At 43.3% G+C, this 24,601-nt stretch overlaps 1 protein-coding gene across 3 annotated transcripts in view; it reads right to left on the bottom strand.

Moving 5' to 3' along the window:
* The window catches only part of GRK5 (G protein-coupled receptor kinase 5), a 156,889-nt gene that overhangs the window by 17,840 nt on the left and 114,448 nt on the right, over positions 1-24,601 (bottom strand). For 2 of the 3 annotated variants that reach the window (XR_004358258.1, XM_032694742.1), the window contains exons 5-12: positions 14,078-14,178; positions 11,184-11,276; positions 8,997-9,060; positions 8,321-8,461; positions 7,031-7,221; positions 2,611-2,648; positions 1,674-1,763; positions 117-325 (exon numbers count right to left, since the gene is read on the bottom strand). Coding sequence is in view for 2 of the 3 variants with exons in the window: in XM_032694742.1 (XP_032550633.1) it covers positions 117-325; positions 1,674-1,763; positions 2,611-2,648; positions 7,031-7,221; positions 8,321-8,461; positions 8,997-9,060; positions 11,184-11,276; positions 14,078-14,178 (927 nt within the window). In the remaining variant the exon portion in view is untranslated. Of the gene's footprint in view, positions 1-116; positions 326-1,673; positions 1,764-2,610; positions 2,649-7,030; positions 7,222-8,320; positions 8,462-8,996; positions 9,061-11,183; positions 11,281-14,077; positions 14,179-24,601 lie in introns of those variants that run through there. The other variant, XM_032694743.1, reaches the window with a different exon arrangement.

The following is a 24,601-nucleotide window of genomic DNA, read 5'->3' as shown; positions in this document are numbered from 1 at the left end:
ATGAGCTTGGTTAGTCCTTGTTTCTGCAGCCCCTCTGTGGGACAGTGTTACTGCTCAGACCGTGTCACACACAGCCTGTTAACGGCGCTGCCACACCGGGCCCTCCAGCCCCTTACCATTTTACAGATGGACTTGGCCTCCTCAGAAAACTTATGGGAGTACACCTCTTCTGTCTCCAGCACCCTCCTGTCCACTTCTTCCCTCTTCACCTTCTCCTTCCTTCCACGAAATGGTGATTGCCCAGCAATCATTTCATAAATGAGACAGCCTAGCCCCCAGTAGTCAGGGCTGAGTGTGTATCGCTGGTTGTTCAACACTTCTGGAGCTGTGGAGGAGAGTGATACGTCTTGTGGAGATGCTCAGTATTTAGATAGGCAACACAGATGTCTAGAACTTTCATTTTGGTGACTGAACACACATGCACAGAGAATGGTGGGTAAAATACAAAAATACCTCCTGATTTCCGCTGATCGCATTACAGAGAATGCAGCATGCTACATGCCATGCTGTTTTCTCTACATGCTACATGCCTTGTGCATGCTGCCTTCTGACTTCTCTACCAACTCAGTCCAATTAGAAAAAAAAAAAAAAACAAACCAAAAAAAACCAAACAACCAACCAAACCAAACCAAAACAAACAAAAAACCAAAAACCCAGAAAGAAGTTGAAGCTAAATATTAAGCAGGGACCTAAACTTAAGAGTCCCTCCATACTTCTCCATTTAGGGAAGAAATGAAATGCAAACACACATCCTGTAAACGGCCGTGACATTTCTTCAAAAGCAAATTCTGTCTTTTTGGTCAATTGGTAACTTATTTTTTTTTTTCTCTCCCACTTTAAAAAGAACAATCCATTTATTTTGTGTTGCAACTACACAATGCTTTGGGCATACAGTCGCTGTCTTGCAGGCCCCCTCACTGCCATGCAGGGGTACAAACACACACACACACACACGTGCTCACAAGCACAGAGCCTCAGTGTGCACGCAAACTTACACTGGGATAACAAAATTTAGACATGACAACTGATTTGCTTGCTTTCATTAAAGTCTCCACATGGTGTAACAGTGGCTCACATCAGCTAGTTTCTATTTAGTCAAATAAGCACAAGCAAATTTTTACTCCAAGAAATATGCCCACCCAGAGAATGCATGAAAATAATTACATTGAATTTAGAAAACAGATCTAGTTGAACCAGGGAGCGTGTTTTCACTTTACCAGTGCACAAATCTCTACTCTTCTTTTGTGCAGCCTCCCCTGCACAGAGGGGAAGACTCAAGATGACTCTGGTCAAGAAGACCATAGGTGTGGACTTACCCATTTCATCACAAATTATCATTTTATCACTTACTATTATTTAAAGTAGCAACTAGAAAGAAACTTTTCTTTTAGCACATAACCCTCCTAAAATAAACCTATGCTTAAATCACCAGAATCCCAGTTGTTGTCACCCCTTTTCATCTCCTTTGCTGATTTAAGGTTATAGACCAGACTCACTGAGAGCTGCTGTGGTCCCTCCTTCTGATTTCCCCTGCCATGATTTCTGTGTGGATTGCTGCAAGGACCTGGACCCAGCCTAATGTGAATATTTTTATGCTTTTTCTCGAGCTTACATGGCAGAAATATCACTAGAAGTCAAGTAATCATACAAAAGATGAGCTGTAGGGGACTTACCCATATACCCTACTGTCCCTACTCTTCCACGGATTGATTCACCCTCAGGGATTTTAACAGCTAGACCCAAATCAGATATTCTGATATGGCCTGGAAGGAAAACAGAAACAGAAAACCAAAAAGCAGATATAATAACATGACCCAAATTAATCCAAACCCCCCAGCTGTGGTCATTGCTACAATACTCTTGCAATTTACTGCTCAGACATTTTAAGGAAAGAGGTGTTCTGAATCACTGAATCAGAGCAGTTTCATTGATAAGGAAAAGAGGAATTATTAAGGAAAAGAGGAATTATTAAGGGCACTACAATGCAGTGAAATTAATGTTAACAGTGAGGCTACGGACGGGAGTGGATTGCGTTAGACATTTTAAAACCGACAAAAAAAGGCAATGAGAAGCGTGCTGTGGGGAAGTATCTTGAACTGATCACAGAGAATGGATGGGCTGACATAATTCTGCAACCCTCTGATGGCTGAAGGGGCTACATCTGGTCTGTAAGTCAGCATGAGATTCGATTATCGCTGCCTTCAGCAGCAAACGGGTACCTGGGTTTGCACAGAGCCAGACTTGGCTCAGCAAAGGATGAAAACACTTTTGAAAACAGAGTGAGAAGCACAGATTTAGAAATCAGAACTTCCTTTGTATTGCATCAGCCTTGCAACAAGAAGGACAGAAAAACAATGCAAAGGAGGCAGAGAGCCCCAGCAAAGCCGTGCTCTGGAGCACAGACCCTGCTGAGCTCGAGCACAGCCCCGGCTGCTCCGCTCCATCTGTGCAGGGAGCTCCAGCAGCTCAGCCTCCCCTGCACAGCAATATCAGTGTATGCTGAGCCCCTTAATCACTTCAGAGCATTATTTGTCTTTGTGCAATATATATCCTAAAACTAACTTAATCTGCTTTACTGTGAAAGCATCTCTGTAAACCTCTGAGACTTACCATAGTCATCCAGCAGGATATTTTCTGGCTTCAGATCTCTGAAAATGAAAGATAGCAGTCATTGGTACGAAGCTGGTTTTGATAACATAACCATACAACTGTGCGAGTGCATTTATTACTAGTAATAAACCAATTGAGTGTCAACTCAAACAGCAAGGAACGCCTGAAACCAATACAACCTTTTACAACTCACTTCACAGAGAGACTGAAACCATATGTCTTTTTCTAAACCGGAGTTAGAATTTTTCACTAAGCCAAGCTTCTAGTTCCTAATCCGCTCCGTAATGGACTCATCCATCTAGTGCTGTAAGCCCTGTAAACCAGACCCTGTAGTCCTGTGTGTTGTTAAATCTCTGTTAACATTTTCTGTTGTAAAACCTTTTGTCAAAAAGAAAAATATTTTAAATTCTAAAATGCTTTATTTGCATATGAAAATGGGAATAGCAATCTGTTGGGCTCAAATTTTCCACGCCTAGCATCTGACTCAGACCAAATATGTGAATGTGTGCCCATGCACTTGCACACATGTGTAATAATTTCACCACGTTTGGAAAAAGAGGGGCGGGGGGGAATGCTTTGCCCAGATCAGGACTCTTCATACAAACATTTGTGAAACTCTAGTGCCTATGTGGTTTGGAGTAACTCCACGAAAATTGGCAAGGTGGTCACTCTGATGTCAAAGCTGTGCCTTTTACTGCTCCTGTGAAAAAAAAAAAAATCCCAAATCTGGCCAAGTTTTAAACTTCTGAAATAAATAATCTCAGTTTTCATATATTTAGCAGAGCCTTGGCAGATCATTCTTCTGAAAGGTTCGTCTGCATGAAACCCACTCCACCAGCTGCTCCCTCTAGATGCTGCCCAGGCCAGCCACGCTCCAGCCCCCTCTCTTGGCCACAGCTGTTTTCCAAACCTGTGCAGCTGAGCACAACTTTGCAGCCACTGCTGCCCTTCCTGGGCTGCTGTTGAGGTGGGAGCCAGACAGGCTCCTTCCCTTCCTGCTCCTGCCTGGGAGGTGGGACCAGAGGTGTGAGAGGGAAGGGAGATGGGCAGGGAGTGTCCCAGGAGGGCTGTGGGTGGGTGAGTCAGGGAGAACAGCACTGCTGCCATTCACCACACCGTGCCCTGGCTTTTATCTAAACACAGTGCTCAGTCTGGTGCAAATCCAAGCAGTGCTTGGCCTCTTCTCTTTGTAAGGCCTCCTTGCATTTGTGAACCAGCTTGATCCTGTTAGCTTCCCAGCAAGAGGCACTGCTTTGCAAAGAGCCAAGAGAGGGGGGGCACAGAAGAAACCCTTGCACCAGGGAAACAGGACATTGCACAGAGCCTGGGCAGGAGCCCCCCCTGTGCCTCAAGCTCCGGTGTCATGAATTTTCCCATGAATGGAGAGGGGTATTTTATAGTTCTGACAATGCCAAGATTAAAATTGCAAAACTTGCCTTGGTTTTATTTACTATTTCAAGCAAGAACACGGCACTGTGAATAATCTCCTCTTCTTGCTTGCTTCATACCCTCTTGACCTCTCAAGATAAACCTCACTGGGTGCCCAGTGGTACCAAGCCTATTTTTCAAATCAATAATACTGAAATATGTGAAAGGCAGCTGAATGCTGAGGAGAAGCTGTGATTTTATTTAACATACCACTGTGAGCTCTCCCTGTCTATCAACAGAAGGTTTCCAGTGCTGGAGCAACACAGTCAAGGGCATCTCCTACTTATTTTTAAAAATTTATCTTAAATCCTATAAGAACTATTTAGCTGAAGAACTCAGCCTTCATCAGTAACTTTAATCTTCTGCTCCAGCAGTTACTGGTCCCACTTAAAGCTGTAACTGGGCCCCACTTACAAGGATCCTGCATGCAAGTTGGGAAATGCTGTCTTTGAATGAGAAAATGAGAGACTCCAGGAGAACTCTGAGAACAGCAGTTGGGTCCCTACAGTCCCCTGTGATTTAGGGCAATTAGAGCAAGCTTTCCTCCCCCCCAGGCATCAGTTGTCACTCCTGTTTTCAGATTCCTGGTTCCCCAGGATCCAGGCTGGCTCCCTTGGCACAGCCAACACTTCCAGCTGCTCGAGACTGGAATGTCGAGGAGAAATAAAAGTCCCTGGTGGACACAGTGACATGTAAGGCTCCTTTCCAATGGTATGACTTCCCACATGTGAAGTAGCCTTGCCCAAACATACTGAAACATAAACTGCTGGTACTGTGCCCGTGCTCTGAAGGCAATGGTGCATTGTTTGGCTGTATGGGAAAGCCTAAAGAACTCAATTAATCACAGTGGACAAGGCTTTACCCTAAATTTGTGCAAAATGCCTAGGACAATGTGACCTGGATGCTGACTGGAGCTTCCAGACATGGCTATAGTACATACAAAAATTATTTACCTCTATGCATGTATATACATCTAAAAAACCTAAAAAAATTTTCATATACATATATATTTACATACATAAAAATAATTCAGGGAGAACCAGCAGCTTTTTTATGTTTGCTTTCCACGAACAATCGACCCGTTGACCTTCACCCACATGATGCAGTTGAGAAATGTAGCACAAGTGCCACGTTTGCCAAGGGAATTCTGGATCAGATAAATCTGCCTCTGAGCCTGGCTGTTCTCTTGGGTCACATGTGCATCACCACGGCCCAGGAGATGGGGATGTGTTTTCCAATGCTGTGATTTACTCACGAGCATTTTGTTTATAGAAAACGAAATTAAGTCTGAGGAATAAGTGTTTTGTGACGAATTATTTGCCCTGAGAAAGCGGCAGCATTTAGCTGCTGTATTTTATTGACCTATATAGCACTTCTCCCGGGTCCCAAAACACGCTGTGGTATTACAAATTAGGGGTCTCTGCAGAGGCTCCTAAAGTACTGCTAGAAAATGTCACCTGCAAGGATATAATATCATTCATCACCAAGATGAATGTGTCTTCTGAGGTGTAAACTAGCAGCTCTTGTAAGAGCAACATGAAAACAACTGCTTAAAGAAGTAGGCTGCCATTTCTCTCAGAGCCATGTACTTTTTTAGGTGGCCACATCTGATTTGTTCTATTAGAAAATGGCATTAGTATGGCATTGTATCAGCCATGTTATGAATGTACCAGTCATTTTATTCAATAAAATATGCTTGTAATCTAGTATTTTTAAAAGAAACACTATATTACCTCCTAATTTTTTTTTTAAGTGTGGTAGGTTGTTTTTCAAAGAAAAGGGAAGTCAGACACTTCACTCACAATTTGATTTTTCAACTGACATTACACACTTGGTTCCATTTTGCTCCTTGGGAAAAAAAAAATCTCCTTCTTGGGCCAGCACCAACTAAATCAGCATGTTATCTGTCTGCCCTCCATATGCCAGCTAGCAAGAGCTGAGGCACAGTGAGGCAACCAAGTGGCAGTTTGCTAGAGATCTCCTCCAAGGAACAACAATATTGTAATTTCTATCCATACAAGCACGTGCATCATGCATATTGCACATGGGCACATCAAGTGATTTAAAGCGTGGCTTGGCTTTTAAAAATAACATATTATTGCCTATTAATCATTGTCCTTGGAAGTCCTTTCATCAATTTACAGGCCCTCTTCTGCTGTGACTGCCAGCCATAATGATTTCACAAGCTGGGATGATGAAGACAAACATTAACTGTTGTTTACAACTACACTGGTCGTTGATTAAAAAAATAAATCCTCGTGGAGCCACAAGAACTCCGTCTGCAATCAGCCTGCTTACCCAGCGAGTAAGCCCCGTGGTGCCCTGGAAAAGTGCTTGCTCAGAGCTGGAAGCCAAAGTGGAAGCTGAGAAGCTGCAGCGTGTCCTCCTCGGGGCTGGCTGCCCTGACGGCGCCGGGCAGAGCCGTGCCCGCTGGATGCACCCACGGAGGGTGGGATGCTGCCAGCAGGAGCCTCCTTCCACGGCTGGCACGCTGCGGCCACCACGATCCAATCTAGCTAATCACACCAGCTCCCGTCCCAGAGCGTAAATCCACGCCCTGTGCCTCAGACACCCCCTTGGGAAAAATCCAGGAAGGAGGGTTTTTCCACGTCTGACATGCTGCGGCCCCTCGTGCAATATAATCTAAGCAATTAGAAAGAGGCTTGGGTAGAATGATCTCCGTTTCGTGCCAACTAGGAACTAGATTCCTTAATGACATTTCTTCAGAGGAACTTTCATCATTTTCTTATGTCACCCAGTGCACGCCGAGGTAGGGTTTGGGGAGCTTTGTGTTAGTTCTGTGTAATTTAGACAGGATGTACTTAGTGGAGGAACTGTTTCCTTCCATGATTACTGAATAATATACTGTATTTATACAGGGCTCTGCGAAATTTCAGCCAAAGCACTCAGGCACCCAAGCTGCACAGGGAGGATGCAGGCAGTACCTTCCTACCCAGAAAAGACTTCCTAAGGCTCTCGAGAGAGTGCTTACCTGTACACAGTATTTTCTCTGTGTAGGTCTTCCAAGCCACAAAGAATCTCTGCTGCATAAAACAAAGCTCTTTCCTCCTCAAAGCCTGGGTTTCCCATGTTGTAGATATGAAACTTCAGGTCACCTCCGTTCATTATGGTCAGAACTAAACACAGGGCGTCCTTTGTTTCATAGGCATAGGCTAAATTGACCTAGAAAAACATTTGAGGCACAGTTGTGACAGTTCAGTTAGCTGCTAAGGAGGAGGAGCTGGCTTTTCATTAAAGAATTTTTTTTCTAGAAAAGTTAAAAAATGCACTGACTGAATTCGATATGGGACTTATCACAACGGCAAACACACAATTTAAAAGTACAAAAAAATCAGATGTTAGGATTCTGCAGATTAATTTGTTCAATCCAGCCTATTTATCACCAGAAACCCTCAAGGCTCAGATAGCCTCACAGGCTGGACAAGCATACTAATTCCAGGCATATTTTTCGATGTAAGAGAAACCTTAGTAATGAAGGGAAACTACACCTCCTGCTGCCCTGTTTTGCATCTCAGGAGGTTTCCTGGAAGGCCCAAACAAACCAGTCCTGGAGGACCCAATGGACCATCACTGAGACATGAAGGTCAGTGTTATTCCTTCGAGGCTTTTGTGAGTGCCCCAGGAAAAATCAGAGAAACTAAAACCTAGCCATCACTTTTAAATACATGCCATTGTCTTGGCTTCTGCCAGAGGTAAGTAAACATCTTGTATAGTAAATATCTATTGTATACACAGTGTTTCCTGAAATAAGTGTAAAGAACATGGCAGATGCTGAGATTACACCTTTATCTTTTTTCTTTTTTTTTTTAACTAAGGGAGGTTTTAAAAGAGTCACAAGAGCTGGTGTGACCCAGGAAAACCCTACATCAGGCAGACCAGCTCCACTTCACTGCTTAGATGCTTCTACAAGCCAGTCTCTTCTGATCTATTCAGGTTGAACCTGCTTTAGTCTCTCCCGAGCTCCTCTCTCCCAGACCCTGGGAATTCAGGTAATCACGCTGGATAAAAATAGCTCAGCCTGATGCGGCTCTGATGCAAGTCAAGGCTGCCAAACGCATCACGTTCCCATGGCAGGCACAGGCTCCTTGGTCGGTGCATTTCTCACGCACCAGAGACCAAAATGAGACCCGGGGAAGGTGCAGGGGGCAGGACTGAGGTGCAAAGCAAAGGGCACCTTTCCAGGAGCGGGAGATGCAGGAGGCACCGGATCCAACCAGAGCAGTGCTCAGCAGGTGAGCAGGGAGCGGAGCTCGATACTCACTACAAACTGACTATTGACTTTTTCTAAGATCTGCTTCTCGTTTAGCGCCATGGATTCGCCTTTCCTCTTCTTGATCCTCTTCTTCTCTAATCTCTTGCAGGCGTACATCTTCCCCGTGGCCCGCACTTGGCAGGCGCAGACCTGCGAATTAGAGAGAACAATTGCTGGGTAATTCGAAGCAAACGCTGTGTCTGGGCTGCACTTTGCTCCTCACAATCTCATCTGATTTAGTCCTTTTAAGGCGAGAGACCGAGGCTTAGCGAATAAGGCTTAGGCGGGGGCAGCAGGGGGAACCGACTACTGTTTCCAAACCTGCTGTGTAATATTGGTTTAATTATTTCACTTTCCTCCGCCTGCTTCCTTATCCCGCCCCCTTTTGTCTGTGCAGATTGTGATCTGCTCGGCCACAGCCCGCCTGCACCTCCCCTGCCTCCCCAGCGACCTCCAGCCACCAGTAAAACACAATTAAGGGTGTGACCCTAATTCCACTGTGAGTGCAACATCCAAACACAAAAAACCCCCTCAGAAGTGTTCTTTTGAGGTTACAGTGTCCCGAGGGGTTAAGTAAAACTGTCAGCAATTAATGAAAATCAGCCTCTGTCGCATCAGGCTCCTGTACCTGCAGCGCCTAAAAAGTAAGAAACACTCTTTAACAGAAAGTTTCAGAATCACTCACCTCCCCAAAGCCGCCCTTCCCCAGTACCCTGTACTGCCGAAACGTGTTTTTTGTTACTGGTTGCCTGGAAGAAAAGGAAATAAATAAATAAATAAATAAATAAAAGGCACGCTACATTTAATGCACTCTCTGTGATTTATTTATTTCAGAGCATACTTTTGAAAAGCAAAATAGATAAATATTACATAATCACATTATCTCAGGGTAATCATATAATATAATATAATATATAATTATGTAATTACATTACTTCAATACTATGTATGGCTTGAACTTTTCAATTCCAACATATTAAGCTGTAATAAAATACAACACATTAGTGAGTCATCAGGATAATTTCTGCTAGCATCTTAAGACCAAGGAGGGTTCTGAATCTCCATTATACAGCTTTGGCTTTTGTTAAGCAAAGAGAGGGCCTGAAAGCTTCCAACAAGATATTAATTCCCATGATATATAGGATGGTGTAACACATGGCTCTGCTTGGTGTGCAAGATGAGAAAAAGAGATCCAAAATTCAATCCACTAGAAAATAAAACATGAAACTGATGTGAACCAAGGAAAGAAACAATCCTGGGAACAGGAGAGGTGGATTTATGTGGGAGAAGAGGAAGCCAAGCTCCAAGCCTGTCCCCCCTGGGCTACCTGCCTCCTGGGGGAGTATCACAGCAAGAAGGAAGCAAAAGCCAAATTAAGGGTTAAATAAGTCTGTCTCTGAGGGCAGAGCACTCCTTAACAACCACAAGACATGATCTCTGCAATCTCACAGGCTTCCCACAAAATCTGCTCCACGAGAATGGCTCCAGATCCACATCTAACTTTTACTTTGCTACTGCTGAAGTTTTATAACACGACAGAGAAGAATTCTAGATTCGTAGAGATCCGATTTTGCATCCACCACTCCATCTCCAAAGTTTTACAGCTATCTGAGCAGTGGAAATGGATATTCCTCCCATCCTTGTTCCCCTCTGGCGGGTGGCCAGCCTGCAGAGGGAGCAGAGTAACGTGGCTGTTCCCACCACAGGGATGATGAGGTTGATGACAATGAGGAATAAATGTTAAAGTGAATCGTTTCATTAATGTCCATTATTGTTTTTCAAAGTGGAAGAAGAAAAATAATGGAGAAGGTCAAAGCCAGAAGAGGAAAAGATGCTATTTTCAGGCTTCTGCGAGGCTGCTGCAAATGCTGTTGGGGTTAAAAGCAACAATTAGCAGTGCTAACTACATGTTCAGCAATGTCCCTGGAATAAATGGACTGTGTGGCTGCTCCGTTGGAGCCAGCAGGCTGTCAGAAGGAGCTGGTGATCATGCCATGCTGCTACACATCTCTGTGCTAACCCCAAAAGCAGTTCTCCCAGCTTCTTAAGCCAGGCATATCCAATGGCTTGTCATACTTGTTGGGGGAATGGGGAAAAAAAAAAAATCCTCAAAGCATTTCAAAAAATTCCTTATCCCAGAGGTGAAAACAGGCAGGAAATAGCCCGACCAGAGATGAATCTTCCGATGGGTTTTTTTTTAATTGAAATGGAAGAGTAAATGGTGGGCTCTGTGAAGATGGCACGTGGAGCACGCCTTGGCACAGAACGGCCCCTCTGCCCACCCCTCCTGTGCAGCAGCTCTGCAGCTTTCCAGGGAGAGGAACTGGCCCAGCTCCTTTGATCTCCGAGGCCTCCCGCTGACACGCACCGCTCGTGGCTCCGGCCCCAACTCATCCGCCCTAATTAATCCCATTTGTGGAAACCGGGTCTCCTCTCAGCTCAAGGTCACTGTTACCCAGCAGTGAACGTCTGCTACAGCCCTCCCTGACAGGGAAAAGGCAGGACCCCCTTTCCTTGCAAATTAATAACCACTAAGGCTGCTCGGTTATTAAACGTGCTCAGAAATGTCGAGCACATACATATGGTTTGAGGACCTATATGCTGTATTTTTTTCTGTTCAGAGTGATTTAATAACAGTGACAACTGGAGCAGAGAAAAAGTCACCATATTCAGAAAAGACAACTGAAGTTGCTGAATGTACACTAATCATACCCAATACACCTTATGCACCTAATACCATTAAAGGGCCAAACACTCGAGCTTTAGAAGCAAACATATCAGATTTTGAGCATATTCTTTGTATTTTGCATGGAAAGTAAAAATAAACATTTTTATGTATTTTCATTTTAAAAAAAATCTTGTGACAGCTTACCTTTCCAGCCACTTCCATTGAAGAAACCTGTCGAAGTACATGCTGCTCAGGTATTCTTGGAATGGTTCCCCACTGAGGTGGTCAAGGACAGATCTATCTCAGATGAAAAGGATATATAAGCATTTTATAATCCTGAACTTGGAGGCAAAAGAGAAACAAAACAAGAGGAAAAAAAATCCAGACTTCTTGTCTGCTAGGATTATTTTACTTTCACTTTATTTTTTACTTTATTTTACTCCCAGTTTCAATCTGGGAACAAAGTGATATGTTTGATGTATTTCATAACAGGAGGCCTTATACAAGCTGAGCAGTAACATACACTGGTTATGCTTGCTGAAAATTAACAGGGTAACTCCCCTTGGCTTCAATGGACTTCTCCAGAGGTTGTTAGCCACTAGACAACAAATGTCTTTACTTCTGTTACTCAATTAACACTACTCCCTCAGGAACTGAGCTCCTAAACCTTGGGGGATGTTTATATCTGGATAGAGAATTTCTGGCTGAAGCCCATCTCTGCCAAAGAGGCTCCCTCAGAGGCACCATTCTGAGTAAAAATATCAATTTCAATTCCTGCTATACAGAAGAAGGAGTACATGTGGCTGAAGTCAAAGGGGTTTTCCCAACAGCTATGTGCTTTGTAGAGTAAAACAGAGGAAAAAAAAGTCTGAACAGGGATATGGATTTGTTTCTGGACAAAGAATAAGCATTTTTGGGGCTCACGAAGTGGGTGCAAAATCTTTTGCATAATGAAAAGGAATAAAGGAATAAAAAGGCCAGTCTGCAAATGTGAGAACAAAGTCTGTTGCTTGTGACAGGCAGCCAGAGACCATCAGGCATCCCATAAGAGAGGCCAAGGGTTCAGAACTAAGCAAAGAGGGGCTGAGCTGAGCCAGCTGACTGTAATGAAGGTGGTTGCATTGTTTGCCAGGGGGCTGTTCACCTGCTGCTGTTGGTCCTTGCCTTGCTTACCCACCTCTGCTGGAAGCACTGGCAGGACAAAAACCATGACAGGGGTGAAAAATGCCCATTAAAAAAGGAATATTTCTGTCTTGGTGTATACAGACACTTTTGTGTCCATGTCTAAGGGTATACAGACACATTTCCAGATTTTGCTGGAAGGAGGAAATCCTCTCTGAAGGACTACTCTAGTTTGGGAATGGATAGTCTATGTCTTACCCTGAGGCAGTTCTAGACCTGAGCAGACAAGTCATCATGGATAATGTGTATCCCCTGTTCCTGAGTTACTATTTTTGAAATTTCTCAGCTCTTAATTTTTTATTTTTTTTTTTAATTCTTGCACCATTAGTTTGGAGCAGGCAGGTAATGGCACACTCTCAACAAGTCAAATTTTTGTCTTCATTAGCTTTGACTGAACACAGATAATACAGTTCCCCTAATGGATTCAAGCTTACAAAATAAAATAAAAAGTAGAGTCTTAAATGTGTAGTTTTAAATGGAGGCAGGAGCAGACAGTCAAAATATTAAAGGTCAAAGCAGGAGTTAAGAGTTACACATGAATTTTTCTTGCAGATTGATTTTTATTTACAAAGATGTGAATGACACTCATCCCTGTCCCTGCCGTACAGGACAGCAGGCCTCATATTTGTATGTACACCTCTCTTTTTTTGGTCTGTGAACTTTTTCAAAATTAACATTATTCAATGCCAGTAAATACCAACAGCAAGTTTCTAAAACTTCCTTTTGACCTCGTTTTAGTCCGTGTGAAATGACCAGCATATTTATTACCAAGGCTTCAAACCTGGCTCATTTATCTGTTCCAGAGATGAAGGAATGGCCGTGGGTGAATAGGGGCCTGCATTAAGTGCTGTCCAATGCTTGCCTGTTCCATTCAGTTAATTAAAAGCCCCACGTATTTTAGAAGAACAATAGCTGCCTTTCAGCAGTTGTTTGCTTTTGAGTTCCCCCTCTTTGGCAACAACAAAGTGCATTTTAGAGGGAACTGTCAGCTTTCAAAGCGATTGGAGGACTGGAAGCAGGCATCAGGGGGTTTTGTGTGGAGCACAGCTCTGCCTTTGTCGCTGGGACTGGCACACACCAGTGGTATGAGCTGCAGAGCATCTCTACACGGCACCGGCCACGCTCTAAGAGAGGGCCAGAAATAACCCACAGCTCCTACCAACGCAAAGAATAACTGAAAACAGAAAAGGTCAATGAAATGAGTCAAAACAATGAATGACAGCGGAGCGAATGTTACAAATCCCCATTACATCATCCAGGGAAAACAGACCGCGCTCGGCCAGAAACCACATGGGCCGGCGTGTGATGATCCCTCCTTTTCATATTTTTGTTGGTTTATGATCTCCTGGCCAGCGTTTGCAAAGGCAGATCGCATACCTGGAGCTTTAGCACATAATGGCCCAAATCGCCTCCCCGCTGCAGGAACTGATAAGCCTTTTCCCAGACAAAGGGTGAAATAATGCCCGTTCGTTCCAACGCCAAGGGCAGACAGAAAGCATTAAAAAAGCCCCATTCTCCTGGTGAAGATTTTCTGGAAAAGCCACGCGGAGCAAGTCTGCACATTCCTCCGTCTAAATGGACCGTATAGCCACTTAATTTTTATTCACTTTGAAACAGAGATGTTTTCTTTGGATACATTATCATCGTAGCTCTTTTCACACAGCATGAAATCCGTGGCTGGTTTACTTGGCTAGAACACTGTCAAATACCTGAAACAGTAAGTGCCTGTGTGTAGTGTATATAATGGCATGGAAATATTTGTTATGTTTTGTTCAGATGAAATGACTTCACTGCTTGTCAGCTATGCCTCCAGGACTACGAGCAGAAGCCAAAGGTACCTGCCTCGGGTTCGAGCTGCAGTGTTTCTCCCCACCTGACACATTCCTTGTGATCTTTGAGGATCGAGTTATACTTACTTTGTACAGTGAGAGAATAGCTCTTTGCAGGGGCTGTTTTTGAGTTTCTCCTCTGTCTGCTGGATAAGATCTTGACTGACTTCGGCAACGTAGGCTGGAGACTGGAGAGAGAAGAGAGGGGCACGTTAACTCAGTGATGAGGTGCAGATTCTCCTCTCTTAACGTGTAAAAGGCACATTCATTATTTATGCCCTGAGCCGCTTCCATTCGATTCCAGCGGTTGTGTAAAAGCAAAGGAGCTTTACGTCAAACAGCAGTAAAATAGGATACCGTGGCAACTCGCTCCACATTCCACTCTATCCTCACATTGCTTTTCTGCCTTCTCCTGTACCTTCACCTCCTTGCCCAGCCTCATGAATATGCAGGACACACTCCTTGCCAATTCTTTGAACTGCTCCCTTGCATCCCATGAAAAATGTGCTGGCCTGAACTGTGCACAGGCCATTCTATTAAACAAAAGAGAATTTGCTCAGTGTTTTCACTTCATGGGCGATTCATTGTGCTGTCTGAAAAATCCATCGTTTTTTTTTTTTTTAACCAGCAAAGCAAAACAAGAACAGAGCATTGGTGTATATATATATATATATATACAAAAAAAGATGTTCGCAAAAGTACCTGGACGAACACCTTGGTTCATCCTTAAAGGGAAAAAGAATAATTCAGCAGCTTTAAAATAATATTTTCAAAGAGGAACTTCGCCAACCAAGCGCATAAACTCTTTTCATCCTCTCCTCCCTTTGGAGACAATGTACATTCAGCCCCTTCAAAAAGCCCTTACCAAAGAGAGGTCTCATACAGTATGCCTTGATGGTTAACCAGTTTAAGATGTTCGGGATTAATTATCTAAAAAGACAGTTTTTAGGCAGTCCACATTCTTACTCATTGAATGCACACTGTAATTATATTAAAAAGTGTATATTTGTGTGTGCTTGGGCACCTATTTATAGGCAATTCTCCCATTTACATGAAAGTCCCTTTATATAAACAATTTAATTCGGGTATTTACAATAAATCCAGCCACAGATGACAAAATCCTCTTTCCTTGCAGAAGCCTTTACACTCTGTAAGGTCCCCCATCCGTGGCCATGACCACCAGATGTGCTGAGTGGGTGGGTCACAGAGCATCATCACTCATTCCTGGCCAGATGTTCTCATTAACTCACCCTTAGTTGGAGCTGTCTTGGCAAGCACTGAAAGGCAGTGCAGGCAGAGTTCAAAAACACTGGGAATAAGGACAGAGGAAGGGGCAGAGGTGGAGCCACAGAAAATCCCCAGCATGGGGAAAGCTGAATTAAGTCTTTTATCTTTTCCTTCCCGCTGCTGAAATGTGAATCTGATCCTGGTTGTGACATGAAAAAGTAAGTTTGTTCCACTTGAATGTTTTCAAATAGGAATGTGGTTTAGAGAACTGTCTGTGCATGCTGTGTAATGCAGCCTCACTGTTCAGCCTTGACAGACCATCTGCAGAACGTGCTGGGGATACCTTTGACCTCACCCAAATGTTTCCTCATTTCCTCAATATATTCCTCCGTTTCCTCAGCAAAAGATATCTAGGGAACACCTACTTTTAATCACAGAGTAGATTATTAATAATTAAGAAGTCTCATAGTTTCTTGAGAGGCAGATAAGCCCCCCATGTTATCACCTAGAAGTTGGAAAGACTGAGACAAAGCCAGATATTCTCAGCTTGATTGACCACTGAGGTTGACAGGAACTGAGAACTGCAGAACAAGTCTTAGTAAATCAGAAAACTTACAGAAATCCTTAACTACAGATGCCTATGATGAAATCTAAGTCCCAGTTTTAGTTCAAGAGAGTAAGTAGAGGCAAGAGTGAAGCAGTGAAAGAACTTGGAAAAAACCTCAGAAGTCCTGTTTTCCAGTCCGAAAGCATTGAATCTACTGGGGGGAAAAAGGGAAACAGATTTAAAAAAAAGCCTTTTAAAGCAATACTGAGATATGAACCAAAGCCTAATGATTAGCAATATTTCAGCTGGTTTTGGCTAGAGATAGATGAATTAATACCTTTAATGTATAGTTTGTGAATGTTTGTGTACGTTTGTGTACTCAATGGGTAACATTTGCACATACAAGCTCATGGGCAGCCCAAAGCTGGTATTTGGCTGAGTGAACCCACTGGTCCAAGACCCAGTTCAAGATGAAGATCTCTCTGATTTACAGGGTACTGAAACACCACTGAACTCCACAGTCTTTGTACTGCTGTGAGTCAGGAATGTTGTCTGAGGTGAATGGAGCAGCACTTCAGTAAAACTGACGCTAGAACCTGTAACTGAAGTTACTAGTACCTAAATCTAGAACTTGTTCTACATTTATAGGTCAAAGCTGGAATCCAAAAGCTAAGTACTACACTGCATAATTAGTCATTTAGACCAAGTGACCTGATTCTTACTCATACCAGGCAACTTCATGTCCCTATGGGAATTCATTTCCCAATGGAAGGTAAGCTGCCTTGAGGTTAATGTTGAAGATCATGCCCAGGATGCATTACTAGAGTACTAAATCCATCAAACTTTATCTGAGATCAAAGTACATTTAAAAAAAAAATTATAAGCATTAGCTAACTCTTATTCATAATGAAGAAATTAAATTCTTAGAGGGAACAGGGGGAAGAATGAGAACAAGAAATGGTAAGACAATGTGGGAACCATTTAAGAATGACACAAACTGTGACTCCTCTCTCCAAGTTTGTGGGAGATACATTCACCACTTGGGTTTTTCAAAACCAGTCATTGCTGACCTTTGAATCTTTGCTTCCTCTGAACAAATCTAGAGCCAGCTAACAATATCAAGGTAGGCAAAGACATAACACACTGACATCCTGGACATGGACTAAAGCCTTACAGTGTAGTGCAAACACTTTATTAGACCATTTCATTTTCTATAACCAAAAAAACCCACTTTTTCTTTTTTTTCCAGAGGCTGATAATTTCCAAAGGTTCTGCAGGCCCAGCAAAACATTTTATGTCATTCTGCAGCCCTTCCTTGTGTTCAGGGCACCACGTGCATGAGAGGAGCACACCCAACCCTTTCTAATCCTGCACACAGTTCTAGGGAGCTTTTGTGTGATCCTTCCTGAAATTTTCCTTGAGACTTCATAGTTCCCACTGCTCCCATTAAACAGCCATGGCTGCCATTTTCCCTGTGTGAGTACTGTGCATACCTACAGCCTTCAAATGTTCAAACAAAGCCAGAAACAATTACAAGCCAAAACCCAACCCACCAACCGACTTTTGCTCCCCTAGAGAACAATTAGGTAGCACAGGTTATGAGTGCAAGGAAGCATTTGGATCCCAAGAGTGAAAGCTTCCAAAGGTAACACTCTGGCCATTTACAGATGAAAAAGTTGCTTCTTCCCTGGAGAGGTGCAGAAGATTTCTGCAGCTCCAGTGAAACGGTTATTAACACCATTTTCCTGCTGCATTATGGGCAATGGCTGTAAAAGCAAATTCAGCTTTTACAGGGGAACAGAGACACCTTTTCCAGCATATTAAATGTCCTGTGGCAGCTAGGAGAGCAATACACCACGATTAAGACCATTACATCTGAGCTTGTGACAAAGAATATTCTGCTAACTCTTCAGAAACACCTGCAGAAACCAGTTACATTTTCTTGCATTCAAAACAAAACACTGGGGAGTTTTAACAAGCACAGTCCCATATTTCCTCTAATGGCTATTCTGTTTCCTGAAGGCAAGGAAAGTGATTCTTGAACTCCTTTACAATAACATAAATCAGAAATTATGCCAGTCAACTCAACAAAGTAACACCAGGGTAAAGCTGATGGAACCTAAACCAGGTTAATGGCCAGACTCTGGCAGCACAAGAAGTGCTTAAATTGATCCTACAGCAAAAATTTCTCTCATCACATTATCTTCTTTGACCACACAATGTAATAAGAGTCCAGAAGTCCACAGTACTTTCACCAGGTTTTAACCAAAATCTCCTACCTCCTGCATCTTCCCCTTTATGACTAGAAACTGAAAACCTTTGTATAAATATTTTGCTGGCAAAGCAACATCTCAGTTTTATGATGCCTCTTGCTTAATTTTTAAGAAAAGAACGTAACTAGGAATTGCAGTAGTGGTTATCTGAGAAAAAAAGAAAAGGGTGCTCAGTTACTTCTGAGTGACTTCTGCACATACAGCACAAACCTGCATGAGCAGGTTTATTGTGTGTAACGCTGCTGTTTCCATGGAAAAAGTGCCCAAATGACAAAGTGAACTGAGAGGGATTTGTTGAGACCCCAGCTAAAGACACTCACCCACCATTTCAGAAAGCTACAGAGCACCAAGTGCCTGCAGAGTTGAGAAACATGTCGGGAAAAAAGTCCCAAAGGAAAGCATTGAGGAATTAAATCTGTTTAGTCTGGAAAAGCAAGGGGGAAACATGACAAAGGTCTTTTAATATAAAAATGGTTTTAATACCGAGGGCAGGGATCAATTATTCTGCATATTCTGCTCTACACTGGGGGAACGATGTGAAGAAATCCACTTAATTGGATATGAAGGCTTTTTTAGAAAAATTTTCACACAGGGAAGCAGAAGAACAGGCATATGAATACTGTGGAATCTGTTCTCAGAGGTCTGAAAGACCTCCAAGGGCACTCAGACATCTGTTGATCATCTAAGTGTATTTGATCTCTGTTCAGTGCAAGAGGCTCTTGAGCCCTCTCCCAGTCCTTTGTACAAATGATTTTGCAAAACACTGGGCTCCATAAAACACAGGCACATGGCACGGCCCTGAGAACAGCTGAGGAAGGGAGTTTGTGTGCTGAGTGCTCACCAAAGGAAACCTGAAGCTCTGAGCGAGGGAATAAGTATCTTCTTTGCAAATGAACAGTCCTGCTTCAAGGACACTTGTCTCCATTGTCACTGTCTCCTAAAGCAATAAATGAAGTAGCTTGCAGAACCCTGAACTTCTGATCAGAAAAAAGGAGAACTTCGAGTTCAGTCAGACTGACTTTGCAAGAAAGAGAACGGGGTAATTCTTTACCCTTACACAGATCCTTTCATCTAAGAACCTGCAAATATTAAAGCTTCATTGCCTGATCAAGTCTTCATGAGCTAGGTGGCAATCTCACAATATTTTACAGAGCAGTGAACGGGAGGTTTAAGAGATGTGTTTCGCAGAGGGGTTGATCATCATCTCTAAATGGAATCAAAGAAGCCTCACTGAGATAAATGAAAGCTGGAGATGCTCAGATTCCACAAACCAGTCCAACTGTAGCTTGCAATCAGTAAATAAGGAACAGAAACCTAGAAATCCAGGCTTTCATTTTCTACCAGCTCTTGCCAGTGGATGTGAGTCATCACAGTACCTTAAAGCACAACTGTTCATCACTACAAAAGCCATATGAACCAGAAGGACACGGCACTCTTTAGACTGAACAGACCTCATGCAAACTTTTGTCATAAACACAATTGCTTTCCTGGCAAGTTTCAGGCATGCAGCCACGACACTGAAACACGAGGAGTTATTTTAAAAGTCATTTGCGTAAAATAAATAACGTGCAGCATATGTTATGTTTCAGGTTATGAAAACATTCCACAACAAACTAGCTTAAAACAATTAAAAATGTTTCATCAATGGACAAAAGTTCAAGGGCATAACTTTTCTTGAGCTGTCTCTGGTTCCAAGCATTTGTCTTAATGATATGTGTATTTTCAGATGTTGACAGCAACATTCCACATATAATCTATCTACAAATCTCCACATTTGCTACCAGTAGAGCCCTCAAAACTATGAAAGAAACAGGCTAAAATGAACTTTCTTGTGAGACGGTGCACGATGGGATGGGAAGAGCTCACACACAAAAACCTGGAGGTTCTGCCTTTCTCCAGCTGTTGTGTTTCTGCATTTGATCTGCACTCACACGGCCGTGACCCAGGAGCAGCTCTGGGGAGCAATGGTTTGTGTCCAGGCTGGGAAGTCTGACACATGCAATGCCATTTCTGCTCTGGCTTTTGCAGAGTCACATCGTTCCCCAGATGCTGGAGGAAGGCTCAGCTGGCAGGGGGAGCAGCTACCAGGACAGGTAGCAATGGTGTGGCTGTCAGGGGTGACTGTCCTCAGCCCTTTGAGGCAAAACCTCATAAGGAGTCATAAGGAGGACAGTAAGCAGAGAGGTTACTAGGAAAAGGGAGACTGGGTAGATGTATTAAAGTCACGCTGGTAGGCACAAAATCAGGGAGAGACAAGTTCACGTGCTCAGATAATGCACATTTTCAAAGGCGAAAGACAATGGAAGGCAAAACAGAGGCCACAAAATTTTGCATCTTTGTGCCTCTGAGGCTTATCCGCTCCTTGGGGCAGGAGATTCACCCCAAGAACTGGCCTGTGGTGTCTCCACTGGGGTCTGCACTGCTGCCCCGAGAGCAGGGAACACACCAGTGCAGGGCACAGCATGTGCTCTGCTTTCCCCACTGCAGGGAGACATCTGAGCCACTCTGGGTGCCTGATGTCACCTCACCTCCCCACTTTGGGGGGTCAGGGCAGGCCAGTGCCACCTGAGATCCAGTGCCATTTACAGCCTGGGAAGTTCTGACTGTGCAGCTGGGGACTGACAGAGGGGAAGCACGAAGGGGCTGACAGTGAGAATCCAAGAATGCTTTGGGTTGGGAAAGACCTGCAAGATCACCGAGTCCAACTGAGAAACGCAGAGGAGGAGGAGACAGAGTGTCTTGGTTGTAGATTTTGGGAAGTCCCTGGTGAGAGAAAGGATCCCAGCACTGTCACAGCACATGCAGTCTCCTGATGCTTTTTGGTGTTACGCACAAATATGTTGGAACATTCTTTTGCCTTGCCCCGTGTCTGATCTTATCTGTTCAGTTTTAGCTCTGTTTGTAGTAAACAGCCAATTCTACATCAGGAGCAGCTGCAACACTTGAAGTCATCAACTTCTGCATTTTCTTTTTACTTTTTTTTCCCCCCTACCACAGTCATTTGGGTCTGTATGAGGCAAACCAGTAAAGCAAAAGGCTTCATAATTTCAGGATATTTGCTTTGAGATGACAGATGTAGGAATTGGCAGTGAGGTGGACAGGGAGCATGGAAGGCAGCTGTGTTATTAGTAGCAATTTATCTATTACGACAGTGTGTAGACATGATACCTAAGTATGGGGGCCTGTAATGCCAGGCACTATGTACACAGGTCATGAGAGTTAGAGCTTCCAAAGCCAACCAATCTCACCAGCCCTGAGAGTGGGAGGAGAAGACAAAGACATGAAATATCCCATCCAGGATTACAGAGTGGGTCAATGGCAGAGAATATGTTGAACCTGGTCCTGTTCTCTGACCACATGGTATCTTCAGTACTGAGGGTAGGATCCTTTGCTGGCAGATCAGTGAAGGGAATCAGCAGTGCCTCTGAACTCTGGGGTTTGTTTGGCAGCTGCAAGCTGATCTGGAGTCATGACAAATCTGTTTTCCCTCATATTCTACTAAACTATCAAAACACAGGTTGACACACAGAAAAACACAATGACTGGAGGCAACAGAGCCCGGAGCAAAGAGCTGAGTGTGTTCCTCTGCCTGGAGGGGTTGTGCTGATCCATCACAAAAGGCCTTGTTCAACACCTCAGCTCTTGCAGGAGATCTGATGGAGCTTCAGGCCCACTCACTTGATCCAGACTCCCCAGGGTGCCTCTTGTGCCTCATCAAACCCACCAGTAGGAAAAGGACAAGTTTCCTCTCTAGGTTTCCTTCCTCTTTGGTGCTGGGGTACAAGTCATAGTCCAGAACTATGCCCTTCCTTGGAGAAACTCTGCAACCACCGAGGTTTCCTTTCTGGTAAGTGGAATATTTTTCTGGTAAGAAATATTTTTCACAGATCTCTTGTTAGTCCAGGGCCTGCTATCTGGCTATACCTTGTTTTTTCTCTTCTCATTAGACATTTTTGTAGCTGCTCCTTTCTGGAAACCACATTTCTGTTCCTGATAGTGGCAAACAAGCAACAGCCATGCAAATGGTGTGAGTCAACATGTTTCCTACAGAAAGCTCCTCAATCCAAAATGTGGTTTCATTGGAATCTCGACTTATTTGATTCAGAGAAATTTGGGGGGTATAACCACAACATGAATTTTGGAGCAACAAAAGAAGAGCAAAGACTGCTTAGATCAAGAAGGACAAAATTCTTCCTTGGTCCTATAGGTGACCAGAGCTTAAACACTCAAAGCCCCATAGAAAATAATTTTGAAATAACAAATTATCCCATGAGACAAAATTTAGTTGCTTCATCATCTTCTTTTGCAAGTCCAGTGAATCAGCTGCAGACTTCATACTCTTCAATTAAATAGAAACACTTACCACAATCCCAACCAGCCATGGGTTTTTTTGGTACAGCTCATTTTAAGGATCTAAACTGGTCAGCACAGAAGATATGCTTCTGACTTCAATTAGTGAGAAATTGGGCCTCACAAGAAGTGCTTGGCAGGATATTTTCCAGTATCTTTGAACCCTCATCCTTTCCCACACATACTTTTAAAATAATTCTTTAGAAACCTGCTTATAGAGGTTTCTTTGCCAAAGAAACACATTTTTCCTCCTTTCTGCAGACAATAGGTTTATTGGTGGAGGGGTGCTCATAAACCAGCCAGTTGAAATGGTTTCATATAAACTTGCTTTAAAGTGGGGGAAGGGAAACTGTGTTTTACTTGTTGCGCTTTTTTTCTACCTTAAAAGCACTTTGCACACAGATTAAGGGCTGAAAGTAGATGAAATAACCTGTACCAGTAGCTGACAGCAGGATGAGGAGGGTGGCTTTAGAAACAGAATAAAAGAAGCAGGATTTTCTACCTACCCCAAAGTTGGGCTACTCACAACCCTTGGAAGTGTCACATAACCACTTTTTTTACCAACCCAGAGGAGCCATGGCTACAGTGCATTACTACAAACAGCCAGATGTTTGATAAAGCTTTCTGGGAAAACAACACTATTATCACTATTAGTAGCAACAAAGATGACAGGACCATTCTGAAAGCTTCTGTTCCCAGGAAGTTTTTTTCTCTCATCACGTGTGCTTAATAGGTTTGGAGAGCATCCAGTGTTCAGCCTCTTATCAGAATCTTTCTACCTTTTAACATGCTCCTGCACTGATGGATAGCCTAAACATTAGTAAGCAATCTTATATTGCAACAGTCATAACTTGGCTTCCTCTGGTAAACCAAATGTCATTTGTTCCATTAAAAAAAAATAAATCCCTAAATCTATAAACACTCATTTACAACCTCAACGTTACTGAATGGCTTTCCTGCAGGAAAACAAACAGATCTCTGCTTGAGTTCACTCCTCTGAGACTTACAAGCCTGTAAACATGAGTAACCCTTCCCTTGCAAGCGATCCTTGGACTGAAGCCCAAGAGCTGTTTGCTTTGCATGGAGGCAGCTCATGCACAAAGCCTCATCCAGGCTGTCCTGCCACCAGCTGTGGGGGGATTCTGTAGAATTTGCCTTTGTCTTTTCCCATTAGCAAATGGTCAAATCCCGAGGAAACGCTTGAACGAAGAAACGAAAAATCCAAAAGATAACCCAGGATGGTCTTGAGAAGAATTAGGAAGTGAATTAAACAAACATCAGGCAGGAACCAGTGGCCCACTCACGGGAAAGACTGGAAACACCCAGGAAAGCAAACAAAATCACTGCTGGAAACAGGGCATTCCCTAATCACCTGGGTCACACGGCCCATTAACAGTCATATGGCAACAGCCATCTGCAAATGACTGAGGGGGAAGACATTTATTGTAGGGGATGACAAGCTGTTTGCAGTGGCATATTCCACTCTTCCTCAGTTTTGCTTGTTGGACAAACAGCATCTGTGCCACGATAATAAAATCGCTATATGCTTGATTTTTGACTCAGGTCAGAGTCTGACTTGACCAAAAAATAATAAATTAACATACAAGCTGAGGCTTAGCATGCAGGTAAAAGTGACTTTTGTAAGTGTTGTGGCAGTACCGGGAAAAAATATTACACATGAACAGCTCGGAAGTGCCACATATCCACAACTTAAATTTGTAATCAAAAGACTTGTTTTTTAAATATTATTTTTTGCAGTTATCTAGTGACATTTTAATGAATGGAAATACATTTGTTTCATGTGAAATTTAAAGCACTCCCTATGGTAACCCGGTGATTCCTGGTTCCAAGTTAAAACAGCACACTCGAACATTATCAGCTTAGTGATTCTTCTGGTTGCATCATCCCAGTCAAAGGTGTCGGCCTCAGGTATCTCATCTGAATTTGCCTGGCCCTGTTGTTGTGAGGCTACTCAGATCCTGAAGCCTACAGATGTTTTTCCAGAATTCTAATTTCCTGTTACAAGGGAGCCAGGTGAGAAATAAGCTGTGTTTTACTTGCATTCTCATCATGTGCCTCTTCATTCTCTTCTTTGCTGGAATCAAGCATGTGGTTCCCTGTTACTGCTTCTGAGTTTAGCACAATGGATCCTGAGCTCAGGAGACGTTTGTTGACCCATTATGTTTTTAGCTTAAGAAATCTGAAGTTGAGCCA

Source organism: Chiroxiphia lanceolata, chromosome 8 (genome assembly GCF_009829145.1).
Source record: "Chiroxiphia lanceolata isolate bChiLan1 chromosome 8, bChiLan1.pri, whole genome shotgun sequence".
NCBI classification, from domain to species: Eukaryota; Metazoa; Chordata; class Aves; order Passeriformes; family Pipridae; genus Chiroxiphia; species Chiroxiphia lanceolata.
Note: the sequence above shows the minus strand (reverse complement) of the source record. Positions and strands in the feature narration are given on the sequence as shown.